At 39.0% G+C, this 15,451-nt stretch overlaps 1 protein-coding gene across 12 annotated transcripts in view; it reads left to right on the top strand.

Moving 5' to 3' along the window:
- Window positions 1–15,451, top strand: part of PPP1R12B (protein phosphatase 1 regulatory subunit 12B) — a 104,206-nt gene that overhangs the window by 57,693 nt on the left and 31,062 nt on the right. For 10 of the 12 annotated variants that reach the window (XM_053393671.1, XM_053393670.1, XM_053393676.1 and 7 more), the window contains 2 exons: window positions 309–421; window positions 1,153–1,194. In XM_053393671.1, coding sequence (XP_053249646.1) covers window positions 309–421; window positions 1,153–1,194 — 155 coding nt within the window. Of the gene's footprint in view, window positions 1–308; window positions 422–1,152; window positions 1,195–13,943; window positions 14,146–15,451 lie in introns of those variants that run through there. The other 2 variants (XM_053393681.1, XM_053393682.1) reach the window with 2 other exon arrangements.

Consider the following 15,451-nt stretch of genomic DNA (forward strand, 5'->3'; position numbering starts at 1 on the left):
AAAAACATTTTTTAAAAAGAAGCAATGAAATAACACCTCTAGGGATTTGAGCCCCTCCTGAAGAATCACGTTAATCTCAGTTGAATGTTTCTTTGAGCTGATGGCTTCGCATCATATTAAAGTACATCTGCTTTAGGGAGGATCCACTGCTTGGTCTTTGAAATTAAAAAATAATAATAAATTGTTAGGTGTTTAGAATGGAAATCTTTATGTTGGGATTAATTTGCCTTAGTTTGAAAATGTTTCCATGGTATTGGTAAATCAATTTACCAAGCTATGTATAGCTAAAACTATATTTCTTTGGACAGAATATGAAGATCAGGATTTGGATGACAGAACTTCAAACAAGCAGTCGGTTAGAGAGAGGAGGCGGCCGAAAGAGAGACGAAGAGGCACGGGGATCTCTTTCTTTACAAAGGATGTAAGTAATGACATTCCTGGTGGAATTGAAGGAGGATGAAAAATTAACCAAGTTGCACTTACCAATTGCTAGGGAGGCAAAATCTAAACTGGAAGTGAAAGATCCAACTGTGAAAATGAGAATACTGTTTTGATGCTATTTAAAATGTAAATGAGTCAGCAATCACTGTCCTGGCCCTCAAACTCCCAGCTCTTGTTATGCTAAACATTTTAATGCTCAGTTCAGTTCAGTACATAAGGCACACAAAATGGCATAGATTTTTTAAAAATGAAGGTGACCTTCAACAAATGCCCTCCAGTTGCATGAGGCTGCTCACGAACCTGCAGCTTTGCTGTAACGCATGCACTAACCATAGTTTACTGTGGTGTGAAGGCACTGCCAATATCTGAATTGACCCTGCTTGTAATATTTTTCAAATACTTTATTTCTTTCTTTTCTAAAAAGCAAGTTACTTTTAGGGAACATGATTGCATCCCATGATGATGAAACTCACTGTTTTTCTGTTCTGTTTGACTGAAGCAGTAATTTATCTGGTGGTGCATGGTTTCAAGGATTAATTATTAGAAGCTTCCAAACTGTATAGTCTTCTACTTTCTGTTAAGATATTTTGTATAGATAGATATCTTAAAGTACTGCGTCTTGCTACCTAAACCTTTCTTACTACAAATATATAGGAAACCAGTTCTTCATTTGAAATGTTCATTTTCTTTCCCCCCCTTTTGATTTCCTAGGATGATGAGATAGATGGTACTGAAGAAGTGAAAGAGGACAGGGTAAGTGAACGATCTAAAGCATATATGTGTATTTGTTTGTTCTTGTGAATCTTTGTGGCCACAGGATAGTTCTCAGTTCTTTTGCATTTTGAGAATATGTATGTGAAAGTGCGCTTTGAAATGTTTTTCTGGGGTTTATACCTGAATCTAGCAATAAGCCTAGTATTCTCTTCTGGTTGCATTATCATTACTTTAAAGTAATAAAATTCTGTAGCTCTTTTCCTTGTTCATTGGACTGTAGGATATTTTTCAGTGTGTTCAGTGTGTCAAAAGCAAGAGAAAAGGTACTTTGGTTTGTGCTAAAATTCAAGGTGCGCATTGACCACCAAGTTAGGTTTGAACCACAATTCAGTGCTTCAGAAATATACAAGACTTGATCTGAAATGCTTTGGAGACTGACTATTTGTGTCATAATCCAAATTCCAGTTTGGAAAAAGTGAAGCTTTGTGCCTCCCCTACTTACTAATAAGGGGAAATCACAAGATGGATGTAACCTTTGATAGAATTTAGGGGTCCTCAAATTATTGTACAAAATTCTGCCTGCCTCTTTTATAGTCTGTCAGTCTCATTATGCTTTCTTTCAGCTGCATTTTAGGCAAGCATGTTCCTTTCTACAAAATCACTGGCAGAGGGCCATTCTCCACTTAAGCCAGGCCCATCCACATCAGTAGTGGAGATAACATTCCCTGAGCAACATGTGAGAAAGAAATGCAAACTTTCCCTAGGCAAAAGAGCAGATGACCTCATTCTTGGCCCTACAGCTAAATTTTGCACAGCATTATTTAATGTTATGGTAGATGAAACAATTGCTCACCTAGGTAACAGGTTTAAGCAAATGTTGCAGTTGAAGGAAAAGTATGAATTGATAGTTGATGTTAAATATTTGGCTAAAATGGGAGGTGATAACACTGGAAGGGACTGCGAAGACATATCTTTGCTCCTTGAGAGAGAGATTGATTCAGCAGAGTTGCTGTCTCAGATCATAAATTTTTTTTGGTTATATAATCAATCCCTAGAAAAATGCACAGCTTCCTAAGTGTAATATTCATGGTATTTATATCAATTTGTGTGTAGTACTTCACATTACTCTCACTTTACCTGTACCTGTTGTGTTTAGTGAGAGGACAGTTTCAAAGTTGGAATTGATAAAAATTACCTGTGATCTTTTGTGTCACAAGATCACTTAGTAGTGCTTACGGTTCTTGGCCTCATCTGCCCAGACTGCCATTAATCCATTTGGCTATAGTCACACATGGTTTTGTTCATGAACATCCATGATGGCGTTTCATCAGACCATCAGGACATCATTGACAAAAATCTCATAGGCTTCTGCAGCCAACCACATTAAATGGAAGGATGGGCACAATGAGGCTGTCACGGCAAAGGATATGGAAGATGCTGCAGGAAATAGTATCAAAGCAGTGCAAATGTATTAAGAAGAAGTGCCTGAAATGCAGGGGCACTTTGGAAAGTTATCTGATGTCATATTTTCATAAGTACTCCTGGCTCTGCCAAAAATGATTTTGATAAGATTTAATGATTTAGGACATCACTGAATGACCAAATCACATAGCAGAATTGCCACTAGAGGGAGCATGTTCTGCAGCTATCAAAGTATGAAGTGAGAAACTAATAACTTTATGTAAGAACTTCCAGAAAGAGGAATTGGGATTCTTAATAAATTTGGACTGAAAATTGCTTCTCTTAAAACAAATAATAGTGCAGCATTTCTTCCTTCAAATAAGCTTGTCAAAGATATTTGATGTTAGAAGTGAGATAAATAAACAACAGTTGGGTAGTCTTGCTGAAATCATTTTTTATTTTTTTGGGTTGGGACTCATTTTGAATTTTTTCCTCTAACTGTAATAATTTGGCCAGATGTTGATCTTGTGTGAACCTCACATGGAATTATATGTACTGTTAAAAGCCTGCCAGATGGACAGAAAGCTAAGTATTAGCACATGCTCAGAAGCTGGCTTGATTTGAGGGTGGTTTGTCTGTGTGTAAAAAAATGCTACGTTGCGGCTGTTATGAAAAGTAAATCTAACTTAATCTATTAAAGGTAAACACACTAAAAATGTAAATCTGTAACGGCTCGTTTCAAAAATGTGGAAAAGTTGCACGTGTGGCCTTCTGCTTGTGCAGTGCTTGATACAATCCAGTTTATAATTCTGTGGTTGCAACAGGTGACATAAAATTTGTAGAGTGTCCATCTGCTAAAGCAGGGCTGGGGAACCGTTCAGCCTCAAAATGTTGTTGGACTCTAGTTCCCAGCATTCCTGACCATTAGCCATGCTAACATGGACTGATGGGAGTTGGAGGCAAGCAGTCTGTGGAGGGTTACATGTTTCCTGTACTTGCAGTAAAGAACATGCTAGGAATGCAAACTGAAACTGGATGTGTTTGGAAATTATGTAGTTGGAATTCACCTGTCCTGTGGCGTGAGTTGCTGATCACCTGATTGGTTCAAATTCACGATGTTAAACTTGTTGGTGTTTTTCTAGTTCTTTTTGAGAATTCAGTGAAATATCTATGCTAATATTTCAGCTTTAAAGGTGAGTTACAGGCTTGTGCTGATCTCTTGTATATTTAACACTTGCTTTGTTACAAAAGTGCTACACCTTCTGTTCTCATCGTACACCTAACAGTTCAGTGGAAAGTTTCCCCCCAAATCACACTGCTACTCCTACAGACCTTCCATAAAATCTTCCATTTCTCTGCTTTACTGTCATGATGTTCTGCAAGAGCAAAGTCTTTTATGTCTGCCTGCAATAGCTTTTTGTTTTCTGGGATCGGACTACCTAATATGGTGAGGTATGCCCCAGTCAGACACTGCTACAAGTTCCTTTGAAGCAATGGAGTTTGCTTGGTAGTAATGTTAGGTGAGCCTCTAGCAGACTAATATGGAAGAGCAACAAATAGTGAACAGTAACATGTTGTGCTTTTAACTATTTTTGTAAATAGAACAGTTGTGATGCACAAATCCTTTTTTGGGAATCCAAAGAGCATTGCCAGAAGGGCATTTTTCTTGTTATTTTATTTCCTAGCAGAGAGGCTGTATAGCACTTGGAAAGCTTTCATCCTGGCTTATGTCCATTGCAGTGTGGGAGAAAAGGCAACTTTTAGATTATGATAAAATAAAACATTTAATTATGAAAAATGTTGGGGACATACCTTTGAATTACTAGCTTCCTAATAAAGAACCCTGTGCTCAGAAGTGGATTGTAGGCCTGTTTCCTCCGCAGTAAACACAGTTGGCAGGATATCAGACTAGTAAGAAGTGAGGACAAAAATGACAGAAAATTCATTGAAGTTGCTGATCTATAGCAGTCCTAAACTGAAAGCCATTTATGTATTTAAGTGTAATTTAGGACTCGTGATCAACCAGGATATGAGGAGCACAGTAAATTAGAATTCTGATTTATGGGACCTTTTTTTTTTACACTATTATTTCATATGTGTGTACCTGAGTACATTTCCCATATTTTGTTCAAGCTTATGCACATTCATAGGTGTAGGAATTAAGTCTTCCATGCTATTTTGCAATCATCCTGATGCTGAACTTAAAATTGCTGAACTTTAAAGCCAAAAATAAAGCTAAGTGGCACCTGGCTAGTTCTGTTTAAAGGCACCTATCATTTCGGGGCAGAATGTTATTGTAAAAATTGCACACAAGTCTAAAAGTATGTCATATAAAGTAAGGTTGTGTTGGTCTTCATTGCTGCCTGTGAATAAATTATAACTTAAACTTAGAATTGCTGTTGCTGAACCCTTTCCTATCCGGCTCATTACAGTTGGATGGGAATTGAAGTCCAAATGATGGATGGGAAACAGAGAAAAGATGGTCCAGTTAATGTTTCCAAACATTATTTGTGGAAGGTGGGCGAGCCTTCTTTACCTCGGACATTCAACCTGATGTACTGTGTCAGACTAATAGCCTCTGTAGCCCAGTCTATGTTCTTGGATGATGGCCAGTACTGAGCAAAGCATTTCAAAGTGTTCAGTAGCTGCGAGTCTATGGTGGAGTGGTTTGCCTCCTATAAACAAGGCTACTTAAGTCTGTCCCGAGTAGCTTTGTATGTCTTGGAGAAAATTAACTGCAAATGAGAGGGAAATAATTTATCCATTTATTTTAATTTTAAGGGGAATAATGAAATTAGGCTAAGCCTACTGATGAAATGTTTCTTTTCATATATTTTTTTGAAAAGTAGAAATCATGAGACCATAATATCTTTAGAAACTTCCTGTGAATGAAACCTATGCTTTCTAAATTACAGTATTTCAGAGTTGAATGTTGCCTTGCTTTGAATATAGTCATTCCTTTTTTTTGTGTGGACCAGGCATCCCCAACCTTTGGCCCTCCAGATGTTTTGGACTACAATAACCATAATCCCTGACCACTGGTCCTGTTAGCTAGGGATCATGGGAGTTGTAGGCCAAAACATCTGGAGGGCCACAAGTTGGGGATGCCTGGTGTAGACTATTGGGCAGCAGGGTAGGCCGCACCCTAAAAACAGTCCCACTTTGTCCCTAGTGTCCAACACCAGGCACAAACCCTTAAAAGCAGTATCCAACCTGATGGGAAGCCTGGAAAGGGAATGCTTCTAGACCATTGTGATATTTCCCCAGAGCTCAAATGTATGTTGATGTTGTACTAGTTAACCTGGAGGTCAAAGGTGGAAGATACCAACTCCATCTTATTTATCCTCCAAAGGCTCAGTGACACAGACCAGGTATATGCCGTATGTTGAGCATATACCCGTAAAATAAAGTATGCAATGAAACAAGTCTATCAATTCAATGGTATGAAAGTTCACTCCTTTTCATTAGCACTGTAGTGAAGTGGAAGTGTGTGAAGTTTTATAAAATAGCACAGCTCTTCTTGAAAGACACCCCCCCAAAAAAAGTACAATTGTAAAAGAGAAAATGCAGGTGTGGTATGAGCTGCCCTATTGAGAATGGAAATAACTATCAACAGCAGCTGTCTCTCTATTAAGTATGAATCAGTTAATCATTAGGAAGTTGATGGGAGTTTGGCTGCTTTTCAGGATTTTAATACAATAGACATTAATTAGTATTAGGCACATTTCATCCCTAACTCATGAGAGTCAAATAATTTACATACATACCTGCCCACACATCCAGCCTGCTGTTCCAGAACTAATGTGTAGTAATTGCAGCCTGTACCAGAGGAAGTTGCAGTACCTTCTCAGTAGTCATGCCCACCCTGTGGAATTCTCAAAGATGTTAAAGAGATAAACAATTATATGACCTTCCATAGACAACTGAAGGAAGCCCTGTATCAGGACGCTTTTAATGTGTGATGTTCTGTTGTGTTGTTGCTGTTGTTCTGTTTCTTTATATCATTTTGGAAGCCACCCAGAGTTACTGGGGCAACCCAGTCAGATGGGCTAGGTACAAAAAATAAATTATTACCATATTATTATTATATACCAGTCCACGTATATGGTTTAGAATAGCTACAAAGTGCCATCATGAATCCGACAATCTTGTACTGATTACTGAATTCAGACTACCATGTGGACATTCTACCAAGACTCCTCTCATTGTCTTTCAGGCCCCAAGAATACAGTGTGGTGATGCAACTACTTTTAGTAAAGACTACAGCATCACGAATGGATTGGCAGGGATTTCAGCCCAGTTGGCTTTGCAAAGCACCAAATTCATAACATAATCCAATGACTAACCTGTAAAAAAAAGGTTAATCCACATTGCTGGGTGTGACATCTGGTTTCATTGCTGCCACAGCCTTCTGTGCAGAAATGTGTTTAGCTTGAAGTTGTTTGCAATAGTGATGTTCGGATTTGATGCTGACTCCTATTTATCTGGACTACTGTAAATTACACCCAATTCTGTGCATGCTTTTTGGTCCGCAAAGTTCCACTGTATTCACTGTGACATTCTTCCTCATAAGACTGCATAGGATGGCATTCTTAGTTACTTCAGTAGTTTACATGGTTATAAATTAGAACCTTATATTCTGCCTGTGTTTGAGTGATGGCTATTTTTCAGAAAGCAATTCTGGAACTAGAGGAAAGCATATCCCTCTTACTAAAACAACATGGTGTGTTCTGGTATTTGACTTATAGGAAGCACCTGCTTTGTATTCTCATTATTTCTGAAGTAATACTGTAAAATTTACTCCTTTTTCTTTACTTTGTTCTTGGTTCTTTTGTTTTAATAGATTTGTTTTTAGATGAATCTCCTCACAGTATACCAATGCTCTATAGTCATGGTCTTTAGTCCCCGTCCCCCCCATAAAGTGGTCAGTTTTTACTATAATTTGCTATATATGTGTATAACTTGGGGTGGGGGTGCAGTAATGTGCTGGCCCTCTGTAGAATCTATTTTTTGACCTCAAGCTCGGGAAATTGCTAGTCCTTTCTATAAACAGATTACTGTTTTTAGTACATGCACATTCTGTTCCTCTTTAGCCACTCACATTTAAAAGAAACTGGCTGTTTCTAAAAGTTGCCGTCTTTAAGTATGATCAAACTTCTGCATGCGCCCAAGTAGGGGATTTTATTGGAGATGAATAAGAATATGTTCTCTGGGTTACCATCTTTTGCTTCTTCTTTCTTACCAGCTTTATAGATGAACTGAGCAAGAACTATGGTCTGAGGCTATCTTTTAGATATGGAAGATTAGCTGGCTTTATAGCAGGCCATATGAACTTTTGGACCCAGTACTTTATGCAACAACGATGAAGGAGATTACCTTTAATGATTTATTGTATAGTAGCTGATCAAGAAAGATCTCTGAATTACAGCTGCATTCTTCTGTATTTAATTGCTATGTGGGATCTTCTACTCTAATCCCTTTATTTCCAGGACTTGAGAACCTACTACATGGCAATAAATCAGCACTCAGTACATTGCAGGCAAAGGGCTTTGCTTGGCTTCCTTTTATGGGAAATCACTGCAGTGTTTTTCATCATGTTTATATCTCAGCCTAGTGCCAATTCCCCCTCCAAAAAATGTTTTACAGTCTCTCTTACAGGACATGAGCTTGCCGTCATACATTAGAATCAAAGACATTATCCCTGTCATAATCAGGCTTGTGCTTATAACAGTAAAGCAGAATGATAGATTACATGTGGGACCTGCCACATAGTGCTGCACTGTGGAGTGATCCTGTTGAGGGTCCCAATCAGCCACAACCTCTTTCAGAATGCAGTACTCCATTCCATTCTCCTGCTTCCTTTAGTTCCTGTTTTTTCTTTCCTCCATCAGCCGGCCATCATTTTGTGGCCACTGAGCATGCTCAGCCCTCTTTGGAATTCCCCCACAAGCCTGCTGATAGCCTCCCTTTTTGAATGAATGGTGCCGTCTGAGCTGCCTAAACATCCACATTCATCCCTGAACTTCTGCCACAAAATGTTTTTAAAATAAGTAGTTACTTTTTGTGAAAACTACCAAATATTTTGACAGTGTTGTTTGCATTTGTAATCAAAATGCATGTCGCTGACCTTTGTTCTAGCTGAGCCCCAAATATAGGAACAAGTCAGTTCAGATCATGCAATGTTTCTTGTCATAAGGGTTTTCCTGTGATTGAGGCAGTCTGAGATTTGATGAAATATTTGCACAGGGCTATCTAGCACTTTACTGTCATTTTATTTAAAAGTAAGAAGCAATACTAAAAGTACTTTCTCTGTATTGACTTGAAATGTTTGCGTATAGGATAGCATTCTGAAACTCTTACACAATCTACATAGTGTGGAATACCTTGTAGTACCATGTGATGAACAATAACAGGGTTGCCAACTTTTGGGGGCTAGTGGGCATACTTGGAATTTTGATGAAGTGCCATAGAATTTTGAAAAAGCTGCTTACCAGAGTTAGAGCACATAATGACTGTCCCATCTAAAAGAAAAAGAGAGAGAGAAAGCACCACAAGATGGTCAGGCAGGCTCCCCATAGCAAATCAGTGGAGAAGAGACTACATCAGCTACCATTACACTCACAGAGAGATGCCCTTTTTACCTTTCCTCTGTTCAGAATGGGTGGTATTGATCATGGTGTCTAATGAAATGCGGGCATGTTTAAAGGGGCTTGTTCAGTGTAGCTGACATCAAGCCAGTGCAAAGAGAAACTGAGCAGGAGTCTGGTGCATTGTGAATTTTTACGGGATATTTCTTGAGACCTGTTGTGAGTACCGTAGGAGGTGTAGGCTGGCACACTGGTGCCTGTAAGTGGTGTGTTGGTGACCCCTGAACTGTTGTACATAAGCTATTTTAACTTCAATTATCCTGCATGGATCCCAGAGAAGAACCAGTGTTTCATTTGGGGAATATAAGTAAGAGCACTCTCTAAATTTAAGCTATAGCTCTGAACTGAAAGTTCAGATTCAGGGAAAGAGATTACAAAGAGATGAAAATAACCCCATAGAATTAGAGGGGAAGGGTTATATATTCACAACCCAGAGGCTATAAGGATCTAGCACATAACTAATCTTGACACAGTATGCAAGCATGTAGATTGTTTAGGTAATGGGGAGAAAAAACAGAATAGAAAGACTTTGTTACTAAATCTACCACCTTCCATGTTAAATTTTAATAGAGATGCTGCTGCTGCTGCTGCTGCTGCTGCTGCTAATAATAATAATAATAATAATAATAATAATAATAATAATAATATTTGATTACTTGCACTCCACCCTTCCAACTGGATAGATGGGCACTAGAATGAAGGGAATCAGCTAGAGAGTTAGAGAGTTATTGCATTGGAAACAGACAATGGGGAATATGCTTTTTTAGGATGATGTATTTTAAAGCTGTGGGATGCGGGTGGCGCTGTGGGTTAAACCACAGAGCCTAGGACTTGCGGATCAGAAGGTCAGCAGTTCAAATCCCTGTGACGGGGTGAGCTCCCGTTGCTCGGTCCCTGCTCCTGCCAACCTAGCAGTTCAAAAGCACATCAAAGTGCAAGTAGATAAATAGGTACCGCTCCGGCGGGAAGGTAAACGGCATTTCCGTGCGCTGCTCTGGTTCGCCAGAAGTGGCTTAGTCATGCTGGCCACATGACCCGGAAGCTGTACGCTAGCTCCCTCGGCCAATAAAGCGAGATGAGCGTTGCAACCCTAGAGTCGGTCATGACTGGACCTAATGGTCAGGGGTCCCTTTACCTTTACCTATTTTAAAGCTATGGGGAAGGAAGTTGTGAGTGTGAGGTAGCTCATATCCCATAGTTAGTTTAGCTGACACTTTGGACATCAAGAAGAAAATGACTAAGATTGTCAGGTGGAATAACCAGCATTAACACATCTTATACACATGGTTTAGGCTTCTTGACTTAATAGCTTAAAAGCAGACTTATAAGCAGTCTTCCTTGCCCCTTTCTCCCACTGGTAATATAAGACACAACTATTCGGGGGGGGGGGAATCATGAGAGGAAGGAGGGGTGGCAAAAATCTATCACATGCCTGCTCCTGTTATAGTTCATAAATGTTGTGAGCAGGGATGCTGGTGAAGTTTCTGAGTGCAGCTGTGGGAACATCTAAAAGCCCACCATAGGTACTTTAATATGACCTTGTCATGATAGAAGAGCCCTGATGAAATTTTTCACTGGCTCGGATTAAAATTCCTAGCTCTACATGCCTATCTGTTCTACCCTCCCCACCATTCTGTGATTCCCAGCACACGCCCCTCTCGTCTTTTTACGCAGCGGCAGAGGTGAGTAACAAGTTATAGAAAAGGAAAGGGATTTTGTTTCCCGCCCTCCCCTCCAGGTTCTGATGCAATTGCAGATGGAATCTTTCTGGAAGTAATCTTTCTGAGCCTCTCAGATATTATAAAATATAGTCGGATCTTTCCCCCCAGAAGACCTTAAATCAGCTCTAAGTTAATTCAAGGCAAGTTTCAGATAGCTTGCCGTCTTTAGTTGGGCTCTTCTTTGAGGACTCTTGTCAAAAAGTGGGTTATAATAATAATTTAGCAATGCCTCTGATGAATCCACTTTTTAAAAGCTTCATGCCTTCTGTCTAAGTTATGCCACCCATATTATGTTCTTACAGGACTAATGTGTGGCTATTGAAGTTTGCAGGAAGTACCTTCTGTAGGCTTGGGCACTGGGACTGGTGAATGAGACATAACCAGTGTTTGAGGCCTTATTAGTAATAAGATTATACACAGTCACAATGTTGATGTTCCTCCTAGTGATTTGGCATTCCTACTCGGATCACTGAAAGGAAGCACATGGAATTGGGAGTGTTGTTGGCTCAGTTACTTCAAGTGGTGGTAAAGCTGCTACTGTGGAAGAGTAGCAGTCAACATCACACAGTTCATAACTATGGGTAGGCTGATACATTGGGGAAAGGTTTAGGTTTGTAGTAGTTGGGTTGTAACCAGTGAAATTAGTGAGAAGGATGGTCTAGTAAGTTTTATGGGTGATACTGATTTCACAAAGTTTAAGAAGCTCTAGACTGATTTCAGTTCCTTTTTGTCTACATTGTTTTCAGTTCCTTTCTGTTTAAAATATCAACTGCTCAAAAGGTTTGGACTTTAATTGACAACATGCAGCAGCCTAAAACTGAACACTGACATTAAAGGTTCAGTGTGTTCTAAATTATGCTATCTATTAGCTGTACTTTGTCTTTAAACACACAGCTCTCCTCCCCCCTACCCCGCCCCAGCTCTTTCTAGCAGAGTCTAGCCACTGCTGATTATGAATCACTCCATTGTTCTTGGTATATTGACATAATGTTAGAAAAAAGAAGTGGTGTGTGGAATTTGGAGATCCTTAACTCCACTTTGATGTCAAGCTGGGCTACCTTCAAGTTCTTTTGTATTCTGATACGACCTCTCTTGTCATGAGGTAGGCTACTTGAATAATTTTGTTTGGGAACACAAGCAATCATGGAAGAAAAAGAAGTGCAAGATATTTAAAAACATGAATTAAGGTTGTTTTGAGATATGGGCCAATTATGCAAATAGGCGTATTGGCAGCAAAGAGTTGCTTCATATGTATAAGAGACTAAAAGTAATGTGTGTGCTTATTCTTATATTCTAACTCATTGCAAGAAGCTTTGCCTAAGAAAATAGGATTTAAAGCATCTGCTGTTCCCTTTTGTATCTTCAGCTGACTTGCTAATTCGTAGAAATTGTACTTGAATATGATAGTTGCTCTACTAGTTTCTTAATCAGGTTTGGCAAAACTAAATCTTATCAGTTATCTGATTACTCTTTTCACACACACCTCCTTCAGCTGCAGTGTAATAAAAGGTTTTGCCTAAACATATTTATTCCTACCTTACTGTGGAACTTGAACTTGAACCTAAATTTCAGTCCCTTAACTAATCACATAAATTAGATTTTACATAATTCTGTAACGCAGAGCCAGGCATTTATACTCGGAAGAATACACAGTAAGTTATCATTGTTAGCCAACATCCCTCTTGCATATTTTCCCAGTTAAGTACCTGTATAAATACTTGTTAAGCACAATCATTATAATGCTAAGTGATATTTTCTCGTTCTCAATTGTATTTTGACTTGGAGATTATTCAAGTGTTCTGAGAACTAAATAATTATCCCTGGTATTCTTGAGTGCTAATTTGCTAAAGGCAAACTTTATTTTAGGTTTGCTTTTGAATGCTGTTGGAATCCCAAAGAATAGTGCATAGATTGTGTATGAGATACAAAATGTATCACACCCAAACCAATTTAGCATTAGCTTTACAGCTTGTACTAATTAGCTTTCAGTGTACTTGTTACCATCAGGTAATACTAGCTATACATTCAGCACAAGTGAACCCAATGTATGATAGAGTTAAAAGGAAATTAGAGTTTGCTTGGGCACACCTATCTAGCAACATGTTCATTTTTACTTAGAATTCAAACTTTTAAGAGATTTTTAACTTTCTTCTCCACAAATTTTGACTGCCTGGCAGTGGCATAAAATGTGAAAAACAAAAGAAAACCACCTGGTTAAAGAAGAAGCCCTAAATCACCCAAACAGGCTAGAAAAACTAGTGGCTGGAACTTAGACCTTGCAAGCAAGCTGACTGAATTGTGCTCTGACCTCATCCTTCGAAGCCATCTGGGCTTGAGGAACTTTCAGCTTTCTTTCTCCTACAAGTAGCAGCCCAAATCCCAAGTTGAAAGTGAATCTATGCCTTTGGCCTCCCTCCAGCATTCCTCACTGAGCAAGTAAGGATTTGGAATGTCAGAAAATAGCAAGAGGGGAGGGTAGATAGAAGTGTGTGAAGGCGTTCCTAACTTGGAGCATGGAACAAAACACAGTTTCATCTGGACTGCCCCTTTCTGTAGCAGCATTTGTTCCTTATTTGTACTTTCTCCCTAATGATGCAGCCCTGCTCCAGCAACAGAGATCTGCCTCGACAAGGCTGTGGATTTAAAAAACTTTTCTGCTAAGGTGTCTTCCTAGCTGGATAAACTAGTAATCTTTAGGCTTTTGCCAATTTTGTTACCGGATTTCGTGCCATCAACGGTTGTTTGGAAATAGTCTGTCTTTGCTGTGTGAAAGCTCTGAATAGCAGAAAATCTTTTGGAAGACCTGAAGGCAGGTTTCAGACCTGACAGTGACATGCTCTAGCACTGTCCTCTGCCAGCAGAAGCTCCTGGGGGTCTGTCTTGTCATGATTAAAGCATTATGGAGAACAGCCCACTGTGACATTTGTTTCTGCAGTCGTCAGCCTGGTGCCTAGAAACTTGTAACTTTGAACACTGGCTAAAATACTATAATTGTCAAACTAGTTTCTTCTTGCTTTAGAAGGCACCACCCAGCTGCACATAGTGAGACAGAGGTGAAGAGTTGGATCTTGTTGCTACTGAGAGGTGACCTGTTGCCTTGCCTCCACCCTGAATGGACCATGTCGTCCTTGTATACCAGGAGTAAGGAGTTTACTCGAAACAGAAAGTCTCAGTCTGATTCTCCCCCATCGTCTCCTTCCCCGATTGCAAAGACACTCAGAGTAAGCAAAGAGCTTTTCATTTCTGTGTTATATTGTAACTTGCTAAGGGCTGATTATGTTCACAGATTCCTTGTGCCTTTCCCCACTTGAGTCTTTCTGTGTGATTCGTTTCTCTTCTGAAGGTGTCCGTGTGAAATAAAGCCTTGGCAAAGCTTTTCTGTAGAAGGAGCCTTCAACAGTATACTTATGCAGGGTCTTCTCATCTTGCTATAGTTACTGATTCAGGGATTATAAGTAAATCACTTGAATTTGCTTCCTATCTCTTCACAGTCAGCAGGAACTGCATTTGCTGAATATTTTTACTAGGAGGGCATAGGCTTTGAAATGAAAATGAGGCAAAACCTGAACAGCTTGTTAAACTGCTGTGTGCTTCTTATATTTCACAATATTTGCTAGCATTTTGAAGTTTGGACATCTGTCTTATCTGTAAAGGGCTGATGGAATATTATGACATGTAGTACTTTAAAGGTCCAGAAAATAGCCTTTTTGTGAGAGATACTGATGAAGTTGAGATATCCATAGTTCTAGCTGGCATTATTTTAAGTGTCAAGAGTTCCTGTTTGTAAGAAAGTATTAAAATCTTCTGAACACAAATTCTTTGTGAGTTTTCCTGAATCACTCTTATTTCTTTTTTTTTTTAATAAAAAAGTAGCATGAGTCAATTTGAACATTCTTGCCATTTCCGATTACTTAATGGCACATAGAAACATTTCATACTTGTGTTGTCATGACCAGCAGAGACTTCATACAAATGCAAGTCTGATATTAACACTACTGTATCGTACAGTAGGTGAGAAATAGTAGGAAGATGATATAATAATCTAAAGCAGCTGCAATGAATATGTGCTATCAAAAATTCCAGACGTTTCTTTACATATCAGCAGTCAGCAAAGTGTAGGGAACTGGGTTAGCATTTATGGGAATTCATTTGCTACCTGAATAATGAGCCAGAGAAACTGGTGAATTTCCCCTTGTCTCTATTCCTTGTTTAGATTTCACTTTGATTTTAAAGCAAGCTGACTTTAGTGAGTCTGCATTATTAGTGGCAGACAATTAATTGTGATCTGGTACACTGAAAATTATCTTGGTATTTACCACAACATAAAAGCCTGTTAGATGCTCTTATGATTGTAACTTACTGTGCTGCCAAAGAAGAAAACTGGGAAGTAGCTACATATTTAAATTTAGTAACAGCTCTGCAGTACATCTTAGCTGTAACTAAACATAATGCTGAATACCTATTTTACGATGCGTGTCTTAATACTTGATGTGTAAGTGGATCATTTTGAGAAAAATGTATAAGTAA

The sequence above is a fragment of the Podarcis raffonei genome, chromosome 6 (assembly GCF_027172205.1).
Source record: "Podarcis raffonei isolate rPodRaf1 chromosome 6, rPodRaf1.pri, whole genome shotgun sequence".
Lineage (NCBI taxonomy): Eukaryota > Metazoa > Chordata > Lepidosauria > Squamata > Lacertidae > Podarcis > Podarcis raffonei.